The sequence below is a fragment of the Lolium rigidum genome, chromosome 5, assembly GCF_022539505.1.
Source record: "Lolium rigidum isolate FL_2022 chromosome 5, APGP_CSIRO_Lrig_0.1, whole genome shotgun sequence".
Classification (NCBI taxonomy): Eukaryota; Viridiplantae; Streptophyta; class Magnoliopsida; order Poales; family Poaceae; genus Lolium; species Lolium rigidum.
In genome coordinates, this window is record NC_061512.1 from 222,796,452 (window position 1) to 222,821,679 (window position 25,228).

The 25,228-nt window shown below is 42.1% G+C and overlaps 2 protein-coding genes across 2 annotated transcripts; both read left to right on the forward strand.

Annotated features, from left to right (window-relative positions):
* Positions 1 to 10,982: 10,982 nt before the first annotated feature.
* On the forward strand, positions 10,983 to 15,213 carry LOC124654821 (putative BPI/LBP family protein At1g04970). The gene is made up of 6 exons (XM_047193803.1): positions 10,983 to 11,471; positions 12,256 to 12,395; positions 12,702 to 13,056; positions 13,503 to 13,751; positions 14,250 to 14,375; positions 14,792 to 15,213. Exons 1-6 carry the CDS (start codon positions 11,073 to 11,075, stop codon positions 15,026 to 15,028), a joined length of 1,506 nt encoding a protein of 501 aa, XP_047049759.1. The 5' UTR covers positions 10,983 to 11,072; the 3' UTR covers positions 15,029 to 15,213.
* A 1,378-nt stretch (positions 15,214 to 16,591) lies between these two features.
* LOC124653560 (tRNase Z TRZ2, chloroplastic-like) lies at positions 16,592 to 18,953 on the forward strand. Its single transcript, XM_047192617.1, has 8 exons — positions 16,592 to 17,008; positions 17,477 to 17,639; positions 17,715 to 17,785; positions 17,881 to 17,976; positions 18,044 to 18,157; positions 18,305 to 18,373; positions 18,497 to 18,571; positions 18,641 to 18,953. Exons 1-8 carry the CDS (start codon positions 16,616 to 16,618, stop codon positions 18,728 to 18,730), a joined length of 1,071 nt encoding a protein of 356 aa, XP_047048573.1. The 5' UTR covers positions 16,592 to 16,615; the 3' UTR covers positions 18,731 to 18,953.
* The last annotated feature ends 6,275 nt before the right edge of the window (positions 18,954 to 25,228 follow it).

Sequence of the window (25,228 nt, forward strand, 5' to 3'; positions counted from 1 at the left end):
CTCCCTTACTTAACATCAGTCATTTGACATTTTTAATGACTCTTACTTAACTATAACTTGCATTGGTATACTTCTTCCAATAGGATATCTTCCTTATGGTTGTATCCTCTCTTTGGACTACCATGTATTGTATACCAACCGTGGTCTACTACCACCCATTATCTTAAGCTCCAATGGTGTTCTAGTTATTTAGAATGAAGCAAGATAACTAATTAACCTTATTTAAGAAATATAGATAAGAAAGATTGACTCAAGTGTGTCAGGATTATTCTCAAGTGAATACCCGTCTCAAGTCAAAATAATAGTTGGTTTAACTAAGACAACTTCCTATAGACACTACCAAACCTATAGGTCTCCTTTAAAGGGTTTTAATCCTAGGGTCAAAGCATTTGCTCGATACCAGCTTGTGATGACCCAACGTACCACCGCATGGTGTAGTACACAAGTCGTTGACATAACACAAGTGAAACACCGTTCCACCCATATTACATCTCTCAGAGTGGTACAACAGAAACATATGCGAGTCCAAGGTATGTCTATAGAAGTACACACGAACTGTTTACATAAGATCCACACAGCCTCCTACTTTACAGTGAGGTAAAACTTCAAATAAAGCTCCAGAAGAACGACTCGTAGTCTATCTTATTGCTAACTCCAGTTCAAGAGCTACTTGGCTTGCTATAGAAATCTAGCTACTTAGGTGCTAGGATTAGGGAAAGGTTCCCTTCTATTACTAGTCTAGGTTTCCATTATAGCCGATGCAGAAGTTGACTCCATTGACTTCTTTGATTGGATTCTTCATCTCGTTGCAGTTGACTCCTTTGTCTTCGAGTTCCACGGTAGTTTCTCCTTCGGTGCCTTGCTCTAAGAAGGGGTTCAAACGAGATAGAATGAGTACGAGCGTACTCAAGCAAGTTCATATTAGGAAATATGTGTATCATGCACTAGCTACAGCCATAGACCGGAAAGTCGTAGGCCAATGCAAGTTTTCATAATCATTTCTTCAAAAGGTTTATTTTATTCGAAAACTATGCCCGTCGGTCTTCACAGGTTGACCGAACTTCGTGGAGTTCCTTTCCTGCCGCGTTCGCAGCTTCCTTCCCGGAACAGGGAGTGACAATCATAATTCAGTATCCTCTGCAGAGGTGCGTTACTTTTCCCATAAGAGACCTTATCCTTGTTGCCAACCAGGCGTATACTTTCCCGTCCACACTTCCTTTGGTGTGAGGCCAGGTGTAAGATCCAAGTCCACACCGCCTTCTCCGCGACTGCAAACCCACCCTTTTGTCCGACCCTACACCTCCAGTAGACTTCCCCGATAATACGGCTTTACTCATGGTGTACTCCGGACAATCCTTCATAGATCGGAAGAGATTAACATCACCAATGGATGGGGATTTAAAAGGATTTCCCAACCTATTGCGGCAGTAGCCTCCAAGCACCCCACCGTCTCTCCGATCCGTTGGCGTGCGAAGGGAAAAGATACAGCCTGACTTCCCTGCAGCCATTATAGATCTTATGGTCAACGCGATATGTACGGCGCTAGAATCACCTGGACGGCATTGGTAATTAATCCTAGGGTGATATAACCCATTGCAATGGAACCTCCACCATATCAACACATACCATGGTTCCATTGCCCACCACATAGTCATATTCATAATTGTAAAATAATACTTTGCTTTTCAATGCATGAGTGATAAGTATAGTACTTTGCATATAATTTGATAAAAATAATCAAATGACATGAGCAAGCGATGAACTTGCCTTTCTTGACTGCAAGATTATGCAGGCAAAAGCTTCTATTCGTGATAACTCCAAATGCTGAAATACCATCATCGTCCGGTAAGGACAATGTTTAAAGAACTGGCAAAGATGCTATAATGCATAATATGAGATGCAATCGTCCCGAGCGTAACCTAACCTCGATGATTTAGGATGTATGAGTTGTAAAGATTTCTTTAGGGTTGGTTGCACTTTTAGAATGGTTCTCAAACAAGGTTCTTATTAGGGTTTGGTTATATTAGCATCATAACCAAGTGATATAAGACATTATAACAATCATACATATAAAGAATATTGGTGGAATAATATGTAAAGAACAGTTGTCAAATTTAAGTTCTACAGAACATGGTTGATGATTACTTACACTATACTTCAAAAGAATAACTTTTGAAGAACATGTTGATTTAGAAATAGTAAGTACTTTAAATAGGAACTAGGCTTCTATGGTTTAATTAACATTTGTACTTCAAAAGAATAACTTTTGAAGAACAAGGTTAATAAGGACAAGAACTACTTTAAATAGGATCTAAGTGCTATTAGGGTTTACTAATAGGGCTAGTTGGTGCTTAAGTAGAAGTGATCTACATGTAGCAAGTATTAGTAGGTTTATTATTATGGCTTTACAATTGCTTCACTAAGTAATCTCTATTTGTTTCTAAGCTAAGTGGCTTATCATTTCCTAAGTAAGGTTTAGTTGGATAGGAACATGTGATGTGTTTTGCTACACAAAGTTAATACTAGGGTTTATCATTATGGTTCTACTAGGGTTTAATGATTGAGGTTGATCTTAATGGTATGGTATATAGGAGTTGTGATTAATGGTACTAATTCAATTAACAAGTTAGGGTTTCTACCTAGGTGACACTAGTGGATCATATAGGTTTTAATTAAGAATAGGAACATGAAATGATAATCTCATGTGACTTGGTTTTATGCTAGTGGATCATAAGCATGCATTCAATGGTTTCTTACTAGGGTTCTATAGGTATAGATGAACCTCACATGATCACATGTGATAAGCAACTAGGGCTTTAGAGTTACTACTAAAGTGTAATGATCACATGGGTTAAATCCTTAGGGTTTTAGGTTTGCAACTACTATGGATGAACACATGAAATAATGAGATCAATGTCTTACTTAAATTAAAACTAGGGTTTCTAAATTATGGTACAACTCCTAGAGTGCTGATTAATAATAGAGTTGTGGTTACTAATTACTTTGAGTCAAATTAATAATGGTTTGACATTTTATTAACTTCCACAAGAATTAATAATTAGGGTAACTCATGTTTAGGTTTAATTTAGAAATCAGTGGTTTAACAATTGTTATTAGGTTTTTAAAATACCTAACTTGGTAACTAAAGATGTTTAAATAAACAAGTTTTGATTTACCAAAATAATATTGACTTATAATATTTTCTTGAGTTATTACTATTTAGAGAAATTAGAAAATAGTAAATTGCAATTAGGGTTTATGAATTACCACTAATAATTAAGTTAATGCAAATATGGTAAATAAAATTAATCTTAACATTTTACTTAGTTACTCGAATAGTTAAAATTTAATTTTTATAACTTCACTAATTATTGAATTCAAATTGTATTTTGAATAATTGAAATGGCATAATTAGTAAGGTTAAAAATAAGTGAATTTTTATTTTGACACACATTTTTGTTTTATATTTTATTTGAGTAGATTTGATTTTTGTGAGCATTTTGATATATTATTTGCATTTTTCTGAGTTGAAATGAAATTTCTATGATTTTGCAAAGTTTCGGACATTTTCCGGAATTTGAAATAAAGTGAAAATGCTAAAGATACCGGTTCGTTTCTAGTCCGAGAGACCGACTAGTGGGGCCGTTGACTAGGTCACTTGCCACGCGGGCAAAGACCAGTCAACATGACCAGCGGGTCCACCTCCACGTCGACACCACCGGCGGCTTGACGCCGGCGGGTCAGAACGCGGCGGCGACACCGATTCTGGGCTCCCCGGGATGCGCGGTTAGTACTAATCGACTCCCTTTGATCTACCGAGCACGACGGTGGTGATGGTTTGTGCGGGGACTCACCGGAGCATCGCCGGAGAAGACATCCGCGGTGGCGCTTCCCCGGCCAAGCGGCTAACTCGAGCTAGGGATGATACTAGGAAGCGAAAGTTGGCTCTATAGATGCGCAAGCTCACCGTGAAGTTGATGGTGTGGTTGGCGACGTCGATGACCGCCGGAGTTGAGCTCGATTTCGCCATTGCCGGCGAGGTACTGCAAAAGGGATCGGCGAAATTTGTCGGCTTGAGGAAGATCCAGGACGATTCCTTCCTCCCAGATGATCTACGGTGCCAGGCGCTTCCAACGAGCCACTGCACGAACTCCGGGGTGCTCTCCATCGACGGCTAGCCGGAGAACGAGCCGTCGGTGATTCTTGTTGATTGTGAGAGATAGAAGGCTGCCGAGAGAGAATGGATGGGCGGATGAGATCAAGGAATGCTTGGCGGTGCTTTCACCCCTATTTATAGACCGAGGAAGCTCGGTGGCCTCGACACGACGACGGTAATGGTGAAGAGGTGGCGGTCTCTGGATGATCTCGTCTGGCGAAGATCTTTTCTCTCCCGCGGATAGACTCGGACGCGAAACGATTAGGGTGACGTTCTGGAACCTTCTGCGACATCCGGGCATCCTTATCGTCGACGAGAGCGGTGCCTACTGGCGATGCCGCGCTGTCGACGCCGGAGAAGAAGACGACGACGTTTTTCCCCTTGCACGATTCTTAAAGCAGGCGAAACGGTAAGTGGTTTTGGGCTGGACTGCTTCTGGGCTTCAACGTGGGCTGCTTCGGGCCGGTGCGGTCTTCGGGCTGCGACGGTCCACCGGGGTAAGTCTTCCTCTCTTCTATTTTCTTTTCATTTTCTGTTTTTATTTTCTGTTTTGCATTTTGTTATTTGAATTCAAATCTGATTTCTATTTTGTTTTGCAGGTTCTAAAATATTTGATTGTCAATATAACTTGATGATAATGCCTACTTGCATAGTCTTGTTGTTTAAACAAATATTTAGTTAGGACTTAATTGATATCTTGTGAGGCTTGAGTAAAGTATTAATGGTTTATTTATTTATTTGAATTCCCTTTTTAATTTAGGAACCAAATCCATTTAAATGGTTTGAAATTTAGAACATGTGAATGGTAAGAATATTATTAGGTTAAACTAGTGTGCTTAACAATATTGATTGTTCATATCTATTTTTCATTATGGTTGAAGTTTCAATTAAATGATGTTGTGAATAGAATGAGTTTATGATTTCATGTGGGTTCTTAGGGTTTAAGAAGATGGTTTGGATATTGGTTTCACTTTACTCATCAAATGGCATTTAGTTCTAAAGTATGTATGACTTGGCTTATACTTGTGATCTATGATACACAAGTTAGGACTTATGATTGTATGTGGAGTGGATCCCGAATGAAATGGTTTAGGGTTTTGGTGATGCTTCACTAATTGAAGTATTAAATAGGCATGAGGCATGGCAGGGTTCTAATTATAATCCAAATTAATCCATGGGTTGGAATTCAAATGTAGTTTAGGATTTAAGTGGTGATCACCAATGTGATACACAACTAGGATTAGAATATGAGCATAAGCTTTGGTTATGTTTCACTAATGGTACATGGTTCTCATCTACAAGATTAAAGGTTGGTTTGAACAAGTAGAATTTAATACTACTCTAATATTCTCTAGGATAGACATGGATATGATTAGCATCTATAACCTCTCTCACTTCTCAATATCATGGAATATCCTAAGGTTCTACTCAAAAGATGATGATATGATCCTCTACATATATGGTTTCCCTAGGAATTCTACCTTGGTATCTTCACGTAACTTGTTCTTCGGAAATCCGATAAACCTCGCATCTTGTGGTATGCCTCCACCTCCTAGCTTCTTCATCTTGATCCTAGCTAGTTCATATGGAGTGGCTCTATGTGTTTGTGCCCATGTATGATGGTACTTGATGAGCAAATGGATGAAGGGTGTGGCTCTATTTATAGGCTTGGGCAAGCTCTAGTATCATGACACATAGGTGGTGACTCTTGTATTGGTTTGATGAGTAAGGTGCTTGGTTGTCATGCCCTCATCCATAGCAATCCTTTGAGCATGAGGTGGCAAAGCTTGGAAAGCAAGTCATGTAGATATTTTCATCCCACATGGCATAGAGATTATCCTTTCATATGATTTATTTTTGGATAGCCAAGTGGCATTTGCTACTAAATATCATGTGGATGGTTTTATTATTGTTGATGAGTCACTATATTATATTTGTTTGGATTTATATTATAATATTGGTGAAAAGGTCAAAGTTGAGGGTTATTCCTCAAATTTGGATAGTTGGATTTGATTTCACCAAGGCATGATCATATGAGTTTCAAAATACTCATAGTTAATTTTATACAAATAGTTTGGACTATAATTCGTAATGTAAACGGATTTAGTTTTATGATATTCAATGTATTTAATAAGTTATGATTTAAATAAGAACGTGTGGCTTTTATGCACTTTAGACCCCGTGGTTTACCTTATTTATAAGTGAATTTAAATTACACACAAAGATAGTTGCTAACTTTCAAGTGTTAATAAGTTAGGGTTTGATTCTTAAAGAATGTGTTGTTGTAAATCTAATTCCATTTGATCTAATCCATAGATCACAATCATCTCTACCCAAAACAAGGTTTTAGCAAAGATCACGAGTGAAGTTTATAGCGTCTGGACTTGATGAGCAACTTCAATTCCAGCAAGTCAAGTGAAACTTCAGTTACTGTGACAGGTTTTATTTGAAAGCGCGAAAATTCCCCGGATTTTCTATGCATGAATGCAATGCACACTTTGGTGTTCTCTCATTTTATTGCCTCTAAACCTGGGATATTACAGTCGCTCCCCAGTCGCGTCCCCCAAACAAAATTTCGCAAATTTTAAACTTAACTAGATTCGATTAGATTCGTCCAAACTTACATAGATTCGAACGAAATTTGACTAACTAAACCTAATCTAGTACCACTTGCGGCGGCCGGAGGCGTCGTAGTACTGCTAGAAGTTGTACATCTCGTCGGTGACGACCTCCTGCTTGACGCGCTCGTCGACGGGCTCGTCCACGGGCTCGTCCTTCACCAAGCCGCTTGGTCCTGCCTCGCCGTCGTCGGTGAGGTCCACCGGCGGCTTGCCGGAGTCGCGGATGGACATGGCGATCGCCACGTCCGGGTCGCCCCTCCGAGCGTCCTTGTCGTCCATGGACGCCAAGAACGCCGCCCGCAGCCCCGGGCGAGTCCTCGGGGTCGTCGGCTGCCGGCGATGAGCCGCCGCTGCCGCTCGTACTCCGCCGGCGGCGCCGCTGCGACGCTTCCTCCGGCTCCTCCTTCACCTCCGGCTTCGGGATGAGGAGGGCACCGCCGCGGCTCCCTTGCTGCCGCCCGCTGCCGCTACCGCCACGCCTCGTGTTGACGGGCGTCGCCGGCTCCTCCTTGACCTCCCGTTTGGGAACGGTGTACGGCGCCGACCGGTACGACGAGGACGGCGTCGATCGCGCCGGTCCCGAGGAAGAAGAGTGCGAGGAGGACGAGTACGTCGTCCTCCTCGGCTGCCATTGAGGAGATGGCGGCGGCGACGACGGCATCTCCAGCCTTGGAGCGCTGTTGCGGAGGCCGCGGATGACGTTCTCGAGGGTGCGCCCGGAACGCCCCGCAACGGGCGCGGCCTTCCCTGTTCCAGCTGTTGGGCCCGCCGATGAGGCCGGTGGTGCTGTGCATCTCGACGTCGTACTTGGCCTTGAAGTACGTGACCCGCCAGTCGTCGTTGTCCTTGGCCGCCCATGTCGGATCCGCCCGCTCCTCGGCGGTGAGTTGAGCCCGACGGGCCTTGATGGCGTCCCACCATTGCTCCGTGCGCGGCTCGGCGGCGGCGGAACGCCAATGCCGTTCACGGCCATCTTCCGGCCCGCCGCCGCTGGCGGCCCGCATGTCCGGCGGGACCGGATACCGGGCGTGGTACGGCGCCCACGCCTCCGCCACGGTGAGGCCGCCGCGTCCGGCCGTTCGCCGCGGCGATCTTGCGGGAGGACGAGCTCGACATTTTTGAGCGGCGAGGAGAGGATGCGGGAGGGGGAGGCGGCGGCGACGAGAAGGATTATGAGCGGCGATAACTGCAGGGCGTCTTAAAACAGCGGCGGCAGCGGGTGGTTGCACGCAATAACTCCGGCGCGGACGGCCACGCGGCCAACCGAGACGCGTCCCTGCGTCGCCTGGGAAAACAGGGACGCCATTAACGTCGCTTGACCAAAGGTAGGCGACGGGGTTTTAGCCTTCCGTGCCGCTGACGGGTCGGGCCCGCGTCGGTTGGCCTCGCTTTTGTTGTGTCCGGCGTCCCGGAACGTCCCCTGTGGGACGGGGACGGGCTCAGGGCGCCGGACACCGTATCGTGCCGCGCCGGACAAAAATGGGCTTTGGGGGACGCGGCTGGAACTCTTTTTTTGTCCGGCGCGCCCCAAATCCCTTTGGGGGACGGTTTGGGGGACGCGACTGAAGATGCTCTAATTTCGTCAATTTAGACCCACCGAATCATTTTCTTGGACGCAGTCTCTCAGAGATGCTCATAGGAGTGTGTATGTATGTGTGAGACCGATTATACTGTTTTTCGAGAAAAAATAAAGATAAAGCGGAATCTATACCTAATAATAAAGGGAGAAGCGTTTCCGTGGTTCGGTCCTAAGGTTTCTGCCAAAAAGTTTCGTCAACGCTTTTTTTTGGACCGTTTTGCCCTCCCACCAAAATACATAATACGCAGATTGCCATTGTACCGGTTCGTCGTCTTGTCTTTTCTTCTCGCACGCGCAGACGTTGTTGCTCCACGGGGTCGCTCCCCGATGACCCGCGCAGCCGCGCTGCCGACGAACTCATTCCCCTGGATTGTGGAGGCCGCACCAGTTTCTGATCCTCTCTCCGCCCACTCGCTTGCCGTTGCGTAGACCTGCGGCCCCTTGCTCGGCACCCCATGCGTGGCGATGGCGAACTGCCTCTGCGGACCATGCCTTTCTCCGAGAATTGCCTCCGCGGACGACGCTGCACAGAACCGCACAACGCTCCGGGTCATGTGCCACTCCGTCGGCCGGTTTCATCGACTGCAAAGGGCCGTCCCTGTATCAATTAATGGGCCACAAGCCAATTCCGTTGGTAATAGAAATCACGAAAGTTCTTGCAGTCAATTGATTGAACGGGTTCAATAATCCCACATCGTTATATTAAGATAAATACCACCACCTTATATACGCTCTGATTAGCCTAGAATATCAGGAAGGTGAATCACGAGATGTAGCACCATTGAACAGAGGGGAGCTCGGCCACGAGACGGCGGCTGTCGGCGACGGAAAAGAGCGGGACGAGAGAAGGATTGGGAGGCCGGACGAACTACATGTTAGGGGTGGGGATGCGCAACTCGCCTGGGATCCGGACGCGGCGCACTCGCCGCCCCTACGCGCTGCCCGCAGAAGCAAAAGGCCACGCGCAGCTCTGCAGTGGCGGTCATCTCCGCGTGCGCGCTCCAGCTCTTCGTTGGCTTCACCGTCATCAGTGAAGCATAACTATCTAATCCAAATCGAGCCACGGCAAGGGAACCAGTCAACAAGAAGGGGATTAAGCGGTTGGGGAAAAGGCCAAGTTGGGCCCACTTCCAACTCACTTTTTTTTTTTGAGGGAACACTTCCAACTCACGGGAAGGGGATTAAGCGGTTGGGGAAAATGCCAAGTTGGGCCCAACTTGAGGCCAATTATTTTGGCTAAGCATTGTTGTGGAATTTAGCCTCCATTAATAAAACATTAGAGGTTATGCTCAAAAAGAAAATAGAACATTAGAGAACTTTTAGAAACGACGGCAATAAAGCTGGAGACGAATAAATAGTTGGAATAATTATTCTTGCGTGGTGCATGAATTACCACGGGTTAGGAACACCATTACTAGGCTACTAGCACATATATTTTTATTATCGAGAAGGAAGAACATGGAACCTAAAATATGATAACAAAAATCACAAAATGTAGCAGGTCGCACTAAGCCGACCTGATGGATGAGTTGTCAACGCGAAAGTATATCTGATCGACTACAACACCTGTATTGTGCACCATATAACTCAGCACCGGGAGACCTCAACCGGAGGGAGGGACGGAATGGGAGAGAACTCCAGCTGGAGACGACGGCCAGAGGGATGTAGAGGTTGTTGGGCTGCTTGAGAAGAACACACTATTGGCGGCTCGTCATGGCAAACGACGATGGGCTGCTCATGAAGTTCACACCACTAGCGGCTAGCCATGGCAAGCGACAACAGGTGCTACGAGCCTGCAACTACGGCGGGTTGCTCGAGGAGGCCATGCCACCGGCACAACACTGTAAGATCTAGGATCAAGCCCAGAACAAGTGGGGATTGTAGCTAAACGAGAACAATTTGGGTTGCTCAAGTAGGCCATGCTGCCGGCGGATCACCATGGCCAAGACGATGAAGAGGAAGAATTGAAGCTGATGATGAATTCCAATACAAGGAGAAACCAACATGGACTTGCCCGATGTGGAACATCACCTAGATGTTGTTGTACCCAGCGCCATGCCCACATACGACCCCACTACAGGCATTCACGGGTGTTTTACATGTGAACGATATAATACTTTTCAAGTAAACAATTGACAGTTTGTATTGTATAAAGAATTGCTGAGATATTTGGCTCAATCTATACCTGCTATTGCATGTGTGCAAATCGCTTTGGAGATATTTCGGTGTAATCTTTGGTTTCTTGGACGAGATGGTGCCGTGTCAGTGATTAGATGAACAGAACATGTTAGCTCTCTCTAGGGCAAAAGGTAGTTCAACTACGGAAACTCCAAAGAATAGGGGGTGCTTTATGAGGCTGTCTTGTTGCAATCGTGATTATTTTCATCATGAATAAGAGAAAATGTGACCACCATCGATGATGGTAACAAATAGGAGAAGTTTCAAAGCAGAAGATTCGCTCGAGCGTTTGAGTATTTGTCCCCCGGTGCAACGCACGGGCACTTTTGCTAGTAATAATAAAAAAGGCTACGGAGTTGTTTCGTATGTCCTCCACGTTTCCGCCACGTCAACACTTGCAGTCTAGGAGCAGACGGTCGGTCAAAGCCATCGCAAGCTTCCCCTCCACCGCCCATGTCTTCTTCCCCGTGACGCCACCGGACAACCCACTTCCGCCGCCACCACCACCACGACGGCGAACACTAGCCCCCTCGCCGCCATGGGAGCCCGTCCCCTCCTCATCCTCCTCCTCGTCGCCCTCCTATTCTCCACTCCCTCCCCCGCCGCCGCCTCGCCGCACATCTCCGCCGTCATCTCGCAGTCGGGCCTCGACTTCGCCAAGGACCTGCTCGTTCCGCGAGCCACGGAGACCCTCGCGCAGCTGAGCGTCCCCGACATCGAGCAGTCCGTCTACATCCCGCTCATCGGCACCGTCCACATGGTCGCCTCCCACATCGTTCTACAAGGCCTGGCCGTCGCCGACTCCACCGTCGCCGCCGGGGACACCGGGGTCGTCGTGGCTGCCTCGTTCTCCAGCGTCAACCTCACCATGGAGTGGAGCTACTCGTACGACTCCTGGTTCGTCACCATCTCTGACAGTGGGAATGCTTCGATTCAGGTACATCTCATCTCACGGGCTTCAGTCACTAGATTGGTTGTGCTGTTCCTGAGAGGTTATTGATTGAAGTGTTAATGATAAGAAGTAAAATTAATTGCATTCTCATCAAGAAAAAGGTGAAATTAGTTAACTAAGGAATTCATACTCGTCAAATAATTAACTCGGAACTTAATCATACTTATCAACATGTTCTGTACGAGACATATATACATAGGTTATAAACAAGTTTCATCTCTTCAGTGCATGGGTACCTATGTACAAATCAATTATTTGACAGAATAATGATATTGTAGCTACCTATTGGTAGCAGCATGGTTGTTTTACTTAACCATAGAAATTAGATGTTGCTAAACACCTTGAAAGAAGAAAACAAGCAAACAGCATTTCAGTAACTTAGATTTGCCACATGTACCGTAAGTGAAGCATGGTCAGAAATCCTCTTTCAGAATGTGATGTGATGATAAGCTGGTTGTTCATTTGGACAAGGGGAGGAGTATCATTATTAGTTTTCTTAAAATACTTACATTGAAAGCATGCACAAGCAGCCAGTTAAATGGATTCATGTTACACGCCTTTTTTGCAAACGGTTGCAGATTTATTTATGTTTTTATTTTCATTTTCTTAGAAGTGTTCTTAGCACGTTCTTAAATCTTCGCTTTATCCAGTATGGTGCTTGCATATGTGATAGTTACACATCTGTTACATGTTTACTTTTAGTAGCACACACCCTTGACTTTTATATGGAAAAAGGTACAAGGTGTATTCATGAATCCTTTTCACTAAGGTTGAAGGAATGGATGTTGGGGTTTCCATGGGGATGAAGAGTGAAAATGGATCGCTCAAGCTGTTCGTCACGGAGTGTGGCTGCTATATGAAAGACTTGGACATAACTCTGAGTGGTGGATCATCTTGGTTTTATCAAGTGTACGTGGTTCACAATTCTACACATGCAAATACTTAGTCAACTCCTCTGAATAACATTGCGAAATGGTTTTTCCTATATCAGCTATAAATTAATTTTACATTTCAGAAATCATGTGAAATTTATAAACTTAACTTTTTGTCATGACAGGGTATCATAGTTTATGGAGAGGTTTCTGTGTCTGTATATTACGATATGTTTCTGAACTCTGAAGTGCACTAGGCGGCTTCTGTTCAACGAAATTTACTATTTTAGTAATTAATGCCGTTTAACCCGCATAAATTGATTTGCCCTCTTATTGTTTGTAGCTTCATAGATGGTTTTAGCAATCATATCCGATCATCAGTGGAAAATGCAATTACGAACAAAATAACAGAGGGTGCGTCGAAGCTTGACTTGTTCCTGGAAAGTATTCCAAAGGAGATTTATGTTGATAAAGTCGCTACTGTGAATGTGACATTTGTTAATGATCCGCTCTTCAAAAGTTCCTCCGTTCAGTTTGATATAGATGGGCTATTTATTCCATCTGATAAAACTGCTCTTTCAAAACCCATGCATTTTGGTGGTACCAAATATGCACAGCCTCTTGGCAGCTCTTCAAACATGTTATGGATTTCATTGGATGAAGAAGTTTTCAACTCTGTGTCAGCTCTTTACGTCAAGGTATAATACTCTTCAGTCCACAGATAATTTTGGTTAATATTTAAAAACTTTGACCATTTTTTTACCAGATTGTCAAATCATATGTACAGATTGTGTTGAAACATACTTTCATCCTATAACAGTTATATTAGGTTTTATATTGTTGTGGAAATTAATGTTCAAAGTTATGTTTTGGAGACCATGTCAATGTCCAAAAGTCATCTCTTTGAAGACTAGCGGGAGTATCATTCATTAGGTTTAATCCAGAGGGAAACATTTGTTATCATGGTAAAAAAAAAATCTTTCAAAAGAAGAATATTTTATTCAGTATGTCACTGTCAGTGCAAAATTACTAACTCAAACCTAGATGTTTTTTTATTTTTTAGACAATGGTTTCGATGTTCCAACTATACTATACTAAGCATTAAGTAGTGTATTCTGATTGACATGATACTTTGATCATGCAGGCTGGTTCACTACAACACATAGTGGACAAGGTTCCTGATCAGTTTCTTTTGAACACTGCTAGCTGGAGGTTTTTGATTCCAAAGTTGTACCGTAAATATCCAAAAGAAGATATGCTGCTGAATATTTCTGCTATATCACCTCCCTCCGTGAGGATTAATGTGGGTGGAGTTGATGCCACAGTCGACTTAGATGTCATAGTTAACGTTTTGGGTTCTGGTGACATAGTTCCAGTTGCATGCATATCACTGGTGAGTTTTTTATCTTCACTGATTTTGTGTTCTTCAGTGCAATATGTTCAGTTCATAGAACATAATCTTTTGAACTGAAATGACAACACATATGCATCATCTGATAGTATAAAATAGGCGTTTTTCTTTGTGTTGCTTCAGGCTTTCAATATTTGAACTCCTACGTAATGAGAGCTTCAAGAAACGGAAACTAAACTAAAATATAATATGTGATACTCCTTTAATCTATTGAACTCGACCCAATGAGAGCTTCAAGAAACCCAAACTCCTTTTTTTTAGAACTCCTACCCAATTAGAGCTTCAAGAACTCCTTTTTTAGACCTTTTCTTTGTGTTGCTTCAGGCTCAATATTTAACTCCTACCCAATGAGATCTTCAAGAAACCAAAACTAAACTATGCTATTTGATATTTCAACATTTCATACAACTATTTACAAGTGATATATCAGTATCATCTTGTTTAATCTATTATCGCCGTCCTTACTACATGCTTCTGCAGTCAGTTGCTGTTTCTGGAGGTGCAAGTGTTTCCGGGAATAATCTTGTTGGGAAAGTTGAATTGGATTATTTCTCATTCGACTTGAAGTGGAGCGACATTGGCAAACTCCATACTAGTATAGTGCAGGTAATTTGGCCTCTATTATATGTGTTTTTCTTGTCTTTCAGCTGTTCTAGTTTTTTGTCTCCTAATGGTAGGGCCTTAAACCTGCATGCAAATGCACCCTTTAGTAAAATTCAGCACGGGAAATTCATAACCCAGATGATAGGAATGAGATGAGCTGGGAATTTGCCAGCTCATGTTTAGGAAGATATCAGGTCTTCTACTGAAGAAGAATATTTGGTTCTAACTAATCAAAGAATCGCCATTTTATAATTGAAAATACCTTCTTCACCGAGGTATTGAACCTGATGTCAGAAGAAACACCGATGATTACTAATGGTGCTGCATATATATTTGATTATACGTAATATTACCTATTATCAACATCTTTTGTTTCCTTCTGAATGTCTGATCTGATGCTAATTCTGTTACACTCTCAGAGAGTGATGCAGATTGTCCTGAAAAAATTGTTTGTACCCTATGTGAACTCGTATCTCGGACAAGGATTCCCACTGCCTATCATCAAGGGCTTCCTCATCAAAGATGCATATATCCTCATTTCCGAGTCAAGAATAATTGTTAGCTCTGATGTTGCCTTCGTCGAACCAATGAAGACGTTTAGAGTAAAGCAGTTTGTAAGATCAGTCAGGGAAGGCATGTCAATCACCACTATGTAGTACTGTTATTTCGTTGTATTGTATACTGCATCGGTTGTAATCTGTAAATAACCATCCCTCGAAAGAAAGTCTGTAGTTGTAACTTGTAAATATATATTTCCACGAATCTTAACATATGCCAGCTAGTCTTATTTGCTCTACCACCAGGTTTATATTGGAGAATTAGCATATTTGCGATTTTATGATGTACCTGTTGTTCTTCCAGATGAACATGAATTATACTTTGTAAACGTGGCTGTTGTTTCGTTCTGAATTTTACTTTTTTTTAAGGTTTGCTCAGTCAATGTTATTTTCCATGCATCAGTTCTTGGCTTGATGCAGTTTTAAGGTTCTTTGACTTGCTAATAATAATCCAATGCAATACTTTTTGATATTTAGACTCTTTGATTTTACTTTTTTTTTTTGCGAATCATCGAGAGCTTTATTACTTAGTTGACAGGATTACAATCACTCATTAGAGTTGATCCACGGGCATCTTCTCTTATTTGGACTAGCTTGTTTAGCGCACAAGTGTGCCGCTTGATTATAGTTACGGCTTACATAAATAACGTTTAATTTAGGTAAAACTCTCAAAACCTCTCTAATCTCATGACAAATAGATCTAATCTCTGATCTACTATGATGGTCTTCATTAACCAACTTCACCACTTTTTTGGAATCACTTTCAATGATGACCTTGATCGCCAAAGCTTCCATCATAGACGTAGTGGTAGCATGTTCATAACAGATCGCTTGGCCGCGTATGAGAATCCCCTTGTTGTTCCAAACAATTAGACCTGTGCTGCCAGTCTTATTTGTTTCAAAAAACGAGGCATCTGTGTTGATTTTCAAGGTTCCCTGGATCGGTGGAGGCCAACGCCTCTTTGGCCTTGGTGGTTTCTTTGCCTTCTCCCAGATCAATCGTGGTCTGTAAAGTCCATCTGACTGAATCAGTCACCAATCTTCCTCCATGGCTATGTTTGCGACCGTTGCACTCATTTCAGATAGCCCAGCAACTGCACATTATAAGAGTAGTCAACCCTCGCTGATTTAACTTTAGATCCAACCTCTGGTAGTGTTTTGTTTTCAAACGTCTCAGGTTCCACCTTACTTCTTTTTTCACGTATTTTTTTTTTGTTGCATGAATCACCTTCAAAAATTAGTAGCCACTGCCTATGCCGTGTCTCAGGTTCCACCTTACTTCTTTTTTCACCTATCTTTTTTTGCATGAATCACCCTCAAATTCTATGTTAGTAGTGCTCACATGGCCATTGAGATCTCCTCCGATGAAGAGCTTCTCGTTTGGCGGTACACTTCTGACCACATCTTCCAAATCCTCCCAAAATTTCAGTGTTCAACAATATTTTTAAAATCACGAGGAAATATTAGGTTTTGTTTTCAAAAGTCTTGGTTCCACCTTACCTTTTTATCGTATTTTTGCACAAATCACCTTCAAAACTTAGTAGCCACTGCCTACGCCGTGGGATCGATAATATCGCAACAATGCAGGGGCTCCGGCTCGAAAAACGTCTTCGTTATCCTCGACCGAGCACAGCAAAAACCCAGAACCCCCAACGCCGTCGCCACCGTTCGTCTCCAGACGCTGAAATGGCGACCACCGCCTCCCTCTTCTCCCTCCCCCCGCTCCGCCTCGGCCACCGCCGCCTCCTCCCCCAAACCTCCGGCTCGGACTCCCGATTCCAGACGCTCGCCGCGAAGAAGGCGGCCGCCTCCACCGACGCCGGGCCCGGAGGGAGCGGGCTGCTGTCGGTGCTGGACCGGAAGCTGACGGACGAGGAGGAGTACCGGCGCGCGCGCGCCCAGGTGCAGCGCAAGGGCGTGGAGGCGGAGGGGTACGGCGTGGAGGGGATCTCGGTGGGCGGGCACGAGACCTGCGTCACGGTGCCGTCCCTCAACGTCGCCTTCGACATCGGCCGCGGCCCGCTCTTCGCCGTGCGCCAGGACAACCTCTTCATCACCCACGCCCACCTCGACCACATCGTGAGCTCCGGAACACTTCTCTGATTCGCCTCGTCTCTGTTCTGCACCTGGTTAATTGGTTTGTGTGTGCGTCTCTAGATAAGCTTGGATGCGTCATTGTGAGGTGGAGCCCTTAAATTGTGTGTAGAAACAGCATTGTAACGATAATGTTTGTCTAAAAAGATGTACCGTGCGGTGCATTTAAGTAACAATGTGAAATGATTAGATAGCTCATGTAATCTTTCTACTATCACTTGCATTTAGGAGGGTCAGCAACAGCTTCTTAATTATGCCCTCTTATTGCTCTGCTGCAAAGTAAGGTTCAATGTTCCGTCGTTTGATATTCAGCATCCCAGATGCTCTAGTGCCAGTGTTACATATATTTATCTTTATGAACAAAAATAGTGACGATTCTTGTGTATCCACGTTCACATCCACTTGCACTAGAAAAAGGTCACTAACAAATTAGTCAAATTTGTTATTGTTCAGGGTGGTCTTCCAATGTATATAGCAACTCGTGGCCTCTACAATTTGAAGCCTCCAACTGTATTTGTACCTCCGTGCATAAAGGATGATGTTGAGGAGATGCTTCAGATCCATCGTAGAATGAGTCGAATTGACCTGGAAGTTGAATTAGTTGCTCTTGATCTGGGTATGGAGATTATGTCACCATTGTCTTTTCTGTTTTCTTCTTGGTCACTTCTTATAGTGCAACGATTTCTTTCAGGGGAGACATATGAAATACGCAATGACCTTGTTGCCAGACCATTTCAGACTCACCATACTGTACCCAGCCAGGTACTGCTCCTTAGACCAGTTAAATAATAGAGTTACTCATGGTGCAGTTACTGAACCTAAGTTAATGCTTATTATCCCTTCTGAATATCGCGAAGGGTTATGTCATATATTCTGTTCGAAGAAAGTTGAAGAAACAATATGCTCACTTGAAGGGAAGTCAAATAGTGAAATTAAAGGAATCAGGCTCAGAGGTAAGATTTTGTTGTACTCTCTACGAGAAGTGCTTCTTATGTTGTAATTCACCGTATGTTTTATTAGGTCACAGATACCATACTGTACCCAGAAGTGGCCTTTACCGGAGATACAACATCCGATTTTATTCTTGATCCACGGAATGCCGATGCCCTGAGAGCAAAGGTTCTTATAACTGAGGTATTGACTTCAGTATTCCTGTTTATAGAATTTTTGTTTCCCTGGAAACATCTTTGCAGTGTCACTTCCCTTTTACTGCCAAAGGCAATCTTAACTTCCTCCACTACTTCCATCATTTGGTACTAACACCTTTTGACAATTTGGCAGGCGACCTTCCTAGATGACCAAGTCGATGTTGATCATGCTCGAGAGCATGGCCACATGCATCTGTCTGAGGTAACCCATACTGACACTCCCTAGCCACACTAATGATCTTTAGGACAATTCTACTGAGTAGAGGAGAAAGTTTTGTATACTGTACTATCAGTCACTAATTTCCCTCCATTTTGTGGTGCATAGATAATGGAGCATTCCCAATGGTTCAGAAACGAGACAATCATACTCACCCATTTCTCAAATCGATATAGTCTTGAGGTACGTAGCCAATGAACTATCAAACCGTTTCCAAAACCAAGTTATCTGACCAAAACTATCATTCTGTAGGATATTCGACAAGCAGTTAACAGGCTACAACCAAAGTTACTTTCGAAGATTGTTGCTCTGACAGAAGGCTTTAAATCTGAATATAGCTAATTGCATAGAAGTAGAACACTGAAGACCTGGTGTTTCTATTCCTGATTCACTGAATGTATGTTCACATTAGGAACTACTACCATTTTGTTGTAGAACATATCTTAAAGATATAGCTGTTTTATGAAGTCATATATGTCTGCTCTTATCTTTTTTCCCTTAGTCTTAGAAAATAAACCTTGTACAGCTTAATGACTATTTTGAAGAGAGTACTTATGTACTTGCATATGTAGTAGTATTATTTTGTATAGTACACAACCTTTCGCTGGATATTCTCCAGTACATAACAGCAAGGTGAAAAAATACAGTACTTTGAAAACGGGAAGGAAGGAAACACACAAGTACATATACTCCTGCATGAAATATACTAAGTCTTAAAGTGACAATTTTATATTCCTTGGTAAACCATCTATACAGGCACATACTTCTATAACTGTAGTACCATAAGAAATATACTAAGCCTTAAAGTGAATTTTATATTCCTTGGTAAACCATCTATACAGGCACATACTTCTATTACTGTAGTACCATAAGTATCTTCTCTGAAGAAATAGCCTGAGCAATGAGCTTGTTCTTTGTGAGCCCATTTTCTTGCAGCCTGCTAGTTTCGATATTGCATCTGATAGCAGGCCTATCAGTATCTGGTTATAACACAACGAGTTCTCCTTGAACCAATGCCTTCTTCACTTACACACTCTGGGGATTCATCATCAGTGGAGGAGTAACCATCAGGATATTTGCGTGCTGGAATGATGAATATATCAGACTCGTCAGGAGACCTGAAGCTGACCATTCAGGCGTTTTGGCTCCTCATGGACATTCTATCGATGGAGAAACCATCGCGGACATCAGGGGAGTTGTTCGCATAAGCTTCAAATCTGAATATAGCTAATCGTATAGAAGTAGAGCACTGAATGCCTGGTGTTTCTCGTCCTGATTCACTAAATGTATGTTCACATTAGGAACTACTGTTTTGTTGTACTACCTCTGTCTATAAATATATGCCAAAAATTTGTCTAAATTTGAATGTATCTAGTCACGATTTAGTGTATAGATACATCCGAATTTAGACAAATCTTTGGCATCTATTTATGGACGGAGGGAGTAGAAGATACCTTAAAGATATGACTGTTTTATGAGGTCATATATGTTTGCCTCTCATCTTTTGTTCGTAGTCTTAGAAAATAAACCTTGTACAGCTTAATGACTATTTTGATTAGAGAAGTACTTCTGTACTTACATACATAGTAGTATATTCTGTACAGTACATAACCTTTCCTTGAATATTCTCCACTACAGAACAGCATGGTGGAAAAATACAATTGAAGGCTGGTGGGCAGGAAACATAAAAGTACATAGATTCCTGCGTGAAATATATTAAGCCTTGAAGTTGCAAGTTTTATATTCCTTGGGAAACCATCTATCCAGGCACATACTTCTGTTGATGCAGAAGAAATAACCTGAGCAATGAGCTTGTTCTTCGTGAGCCCATTCTCTTCCAGCCTGCTAGTTAGGACATTACACGAGATAGCAAGCCTATCAGTATCTGGTTATAACACAACGAGTTCCCCTTGAACCAGTAACTTCTTCACTTCCATACTCTGGGGATTCATCATCAGTGGAGGAGTAACCATCAGGATCTTTGCGTGCTGGAATGATGAATATGTCGGACTCTTCTGGAGATCTGAAGCTGACTCTTCTGGCGTTTTGGCTTCTCATGGACATTCTATCGATGGAGAAGCCATCCCGGACATCAGGGGTGTTGTTCTCATAAGAGCAATCTAGGTTAAGCGGGCGGACCTTTGGTGATTGCCTCCGAGAAGATGGTGCCCCAGTTTCGTCTCCCTCGAAGCTCTGCGGAGAGCTCAGAATGTCTTGAAGAGTGTCTTGCCTGACTTCTTCCTTCTTGACTGTTTTGGTCTCATAACCTGGTTTCTTCCCTTCAAGGCATCTGATCTTTACTCTGCTGAAAAATGCTTTGACAGAGCAAGAGCTGCAGCTCTGTGAGCCCATTTCAGCCACTCTTGGTGATCAAATGAAATAGCATATGGTTTGTGTTCGCTAAAATGGAATACAATATGGCCTGAGCAGGTCATGTTAGTACCATATACGCATGCATTTATAGATATGACATGTGAATCTGCTTTGTATTATTGGTCTCGACTATTTCAAACCTTGGTCATGCCAAAGTAGGACAAATCATGGTGATAGGATCAAAGAATGTTCAGAAAGGGACATAGAACACTTAGTCTAGATAAGCTCAGGCAATGCTGCATACATTTTGAAAACAACTTTAGAGACCGTCTAGGTGCTATTATTGTTGTCATCGAATCCACTGAAGGATGTAAATCACAATAACCATTTTGAATTTAATATAGACACTAGCGGAGTATATTAAGATCTATTTGGAATCCTGCCAAGAGAAGTGTGGATGGTAGTGTGTAATAACTAGGCAATTTTGTCATCGCCTGTGTTTGTTGCATTGCGACTTCTCGAGCTCTAAGTGGACACACAGGATATCCACTGCTGCCACTGTATACGACGTATACATATACAAAGTCCAAACCATAGGTTTCTTCACTGTCCTATCCTAACACCCTTGTTATTTACTCATCTTGATGTTCTTTGCCTTTTGATGTTATAAAATGCGGGGTAGGGAAGCCGCCTATGGCTAAACAAGTAGTTAATTCTTCTTATTCACTGTAGCAACTCTAAAATCATTGTCTTTTGCTCCCTGCATCTTGGAATTATAATTTTGATTCGGAGGAGGGAAACGCGTGGAAACTACTGAAGCTTAATAGTATCCTGGGCATGTATTATGATGCAATAATTTTCACGCATATGCACCATACTTTGAACTTGCTATTTTGTATCACAAAGTGAACTTCTCAGGTACTGAAGATCATATTGTTAAGATTTGCATGCCCACAAGGTGTGTTAACTAGGAGCAACTCTGGAAACAAATGTTACTAAATTCATATTTTTCACCCATGTTACAGTGAATGCATATGTAAGTTCCAATTTAAAGTTCAAATATATACCAGTCTTCATGATTCCCATGATCATACTTTGGGTGGAAAATCTGGTGCCATGTTAACATCACTTCGTTCCCTGAACCCATCGATGCTGAGGAAAAAACTATAGTGCAATGCATTATGAAAATCAGCTACGTATGAGAAATGAAAAACAAAAAGGCCAGGAAATGAATAGGTGTTAGGACAAAAGAGAAGTTTCCACCACGTTGTGTAAACATAAGTATCCATGACGAACCCGTTGACTTGCAGCATCGGCGTTGACCGGCTGTTTAACCGTGAAGGTGACGTGCACGGCTCCCTTCAGATGTTGTGTGATGGACGGTGGGCGTGCACACGGGCGCCGTGGCGACTGCTGAAGAAGTCGCAGAGTATGTCCTCGAGGACAGCCTTGGTAGAGATTTGGGTCATCATTACCCATTAGAAATTTAGGATACCCTCCTATCCTATTTAGTTTAATATAAAATAAATGAAAATTTAAAGTCACACCATTTTTTATGAAAAAACTAGTTCACCTGTTTTATTAAAATGATGCACTAGCCACGGCAACAAAAGTCCTAGCATATCTCCTATATATATTACACAGAACACTTGCTTTCTAACAACATCGCCTCACTTCCCTATATCCATTAAGCTAACCCTAGATCTCGCAGCACTCCCCTCTCTATGAAACCTAAATCTCGCACTACTACATTGTCCACTATGAACCATAGACTCCATCCCCATATCTTTTCAGTTGCCCTTTATATCAAAAGTTGTTGGTTGACCTAGATCTCGCATCACTACACTATCCACTATAAACCATTAGTTGAATCCGGGAAAATATAGGAAGCAGGAAGGTGGGCCATAAGCACTCTCAGGTAACATTTTATCAAATTCGACGCACATCCCCATCTCTCCCAAGCTATGCTTTAGATCAAAATTATTGGTTGACCTTGGCCGATATGCTCATAGCGCACCGGCCCCCGAGTCTTCCACCGGCATGCCAGTTCTGCAAGTATCTTCTTCGTTCTTATACAATGAATTATCTCTTCGTGTTATCTTCTAAAATTATGGGATGCATGCTTCTTGAATTATGACATGATAAAAAAAACTTGAAAATACGTGTCTAAAATTAGGAATGTGAATGAGTCAGTTAAAGCGAGTTGGATTAACTTAGCTCAGCTTATATTAAAATTTAAGTGAGTATATAGCGAGCCAAGTTAACGCGCTTATAGCGATCTTGAGTCGATCCCAAGCTAACTTTAAGTTTATTTTAGCAGACTAGCCAGTTTCAAGGACATCACAACAATGAAAATCTAAAGAACTTTCTTCATCAAAACAACGAGAAATCCTACATTTTAAGATTTTTTTAATCTGATTACACTATAGGAAAATCAATTTGCAGAATATTCTTTCAATTAAAACATCAATAATATAAATTTATCATACAAGGAAGAAAAAACCATCCACATAATATAAAAATATATATTCTATTTTACTTTAATATGTAACATATATTACACAATCATATTATTTAGAGTCACCGAGTGAGCTAAGTGTTAGATCAAGATCAACTCATCGAGCTCTATCTAGAGCCACTCACCTTCCAATCATATCCATAAACATCTAACATAATTATATCCATAAACATCTAACATAACAAGGGCCCAAAATGCCTTGTTGAGGATGATCTCTTGTGTGAATTTGAGAAACTTCATTCCATTTATAGAGAATTCTTGTGTGAAATTTGAGAATTTTTTATTTATAGAGAAGTGCCGATAAAGTCTTGAACTTCTTTTACAGATAGGACATTTCAAATAATGGAGGAAAATATTTTATATCCTTTCTGCTATGAGGTGATCACTTACTTAAAAAGGGGACATTTTTTGGATATGGTGTTGTGGCTCCTGGCTCGTAGATCCAAATTTACCTATTATAAAAACATTTTAAAGGAAGCAAATTTGGTGCACATGAGCACTAGTGCTCTCGGTTTTTAAAATATTTAAAAACTGTATTTCTACTTTCCAAAAAATCATCACATTTATTCCATGAATACATACACATGTTCTGAATATTCATGCAAAGTTTCGGTAAAAAATACATTGTATTTTGAGCTACAGGAAAAAAACAAATTTGTGGCTACGTATAGAGGTATATATTTGTCAGAAATTTATCTTTTTTGTATAGCTTAAAATATAATATATTTTTCTCCAAATTTTTTACCGTAGCTTCAGAATGTTTGTATGTATGTGGGTATTTAATTTCATATTTTTTGAAATCCAAAAAATATGATTTTTCGAAATCAGGAGCACTGGTGCTCATGTGCCAAATACACTTTTCGCTTTAAAAAATAAAAAATAAAAAATCTGGGGTACATCCAGATATACTATGTTCACACATCGTATTTGTGAGAAAATATTGTGGATTGCGAAAAATAGAAAAATAAAATCCTGCGAAAAAGAAGAAAGAAAATCAACATTGTCTTTCTTACAGAAGTCATAGAAATGTCAGTTTTTACGATATTTTCGCGATATTTTGTGTGCTTATGTCCGGATGTACACCTAAATATTTTTATCAGATTTTTTTAATATTTGATTTCTTTTTGGCAGTGGGTGCATCTACCTATGAGGCAAAGGGGATTTGCGGACATTTCTCCTTTCTCTCCCCTAACTCCAACTCAGCAATTCAGAGGCCGCCATAACTAGTAATATCATTTTTTCTTTTGAGAAACACAGTACAAACGCAGACGCTCACATATACGCATGCACTCACCCTATGAACGCACACACGCACACCCCTACCCCTATGAGCACCTCTAGAGAACTGAGCCGGCAACTGAGCCGGCAGAGTGGATCTTGAAATTGACGAAGTCACCACATACGTCTCGCTGTCGATGGGAACATCGCCTCCCACTGAATGAATATTCAGCCTGAATGAATATTCAGCCTTTATGAAACACAGATGTCAAACCTGGGGTTTGAACTTTGGTGGGCTGGTACAACCACCCTCCTAACCACCCAACCTCATGTTGGTTCTGTAAGTAGTAATATCATTGTACATGCCAACACAGATAGATTAGTAAATGATACAAAGCTCAAGAATAACGAATAGTCACTGCAATCGTCTGATTTTTTTTTTTTTGATACAGCAATCGTCTGAATTTATATTGTACATAACCGTAGGATGATTCTATAACTTGTTTTTGCGATGAGAAGTCTGTGGCTCGACGGCGTGTGGAGTGACTGAAGTCATTCTTGTCTTAATAAGAAAATAGAAGTACAAACCAACCACAGAAACATATGCATGTTCTACAAAAGAAAAGAAACCATGTCTGAAACTTCACAACATCGATCGCACAGGAAATCAAAAAAACTAAAAGGCAAACGTACAAGACAGCTTAATACTTATGCTCTTGCACATAGCTAGCAGGGCGACTTCTTCAGTCGCTTTTATTCTTCGTTACTCAGGGCCCAAGGACAGCACACGC

Coding starts and splice junctions, on each gene's coding strand:
- LOC124654821 (XM_047193803.1), top strand. CDS start 11,073: ATGGGAGCCCGTCCCCTCCTCATCCTCCTCCTCGTCGCCCTCCTATTC. Junction 11,472..12,255: donor GTGGGAATGCTTCGATTCAG/GTACATCTCATC, acceptor CTTTTCACTAAG/GTTGAAGGAATGGATGTTGG. Junction 14,376..14,791: donor TCCATACTAGTATAGTGCAG/GTAATTTGGCCT, acceptor TTACACTCTCAG/AGAGTGATGCAGATTGTCCT.
- LOC124653560 (XM_047192617.1), top strand. CDS start 16,616: ATGGCGACCACCGCCTCCCTCTTCTCCCTCCCCCCGCTCCGCCTCGGC. Junction 17,640..17,714: donor ATTAGTTGCTCTTGATCTGG/GTATGGAGATTA, acceptor GATTTCTTTCAG/GGGAGACATATGAAATACGC. Junction 18,572..18,640: donor CAAATCGATATAGTCTTGAG/GTACGTAGCCAA, acceptor ATCATTCTGTAG/GATATTCGACAAGCAGTTAA.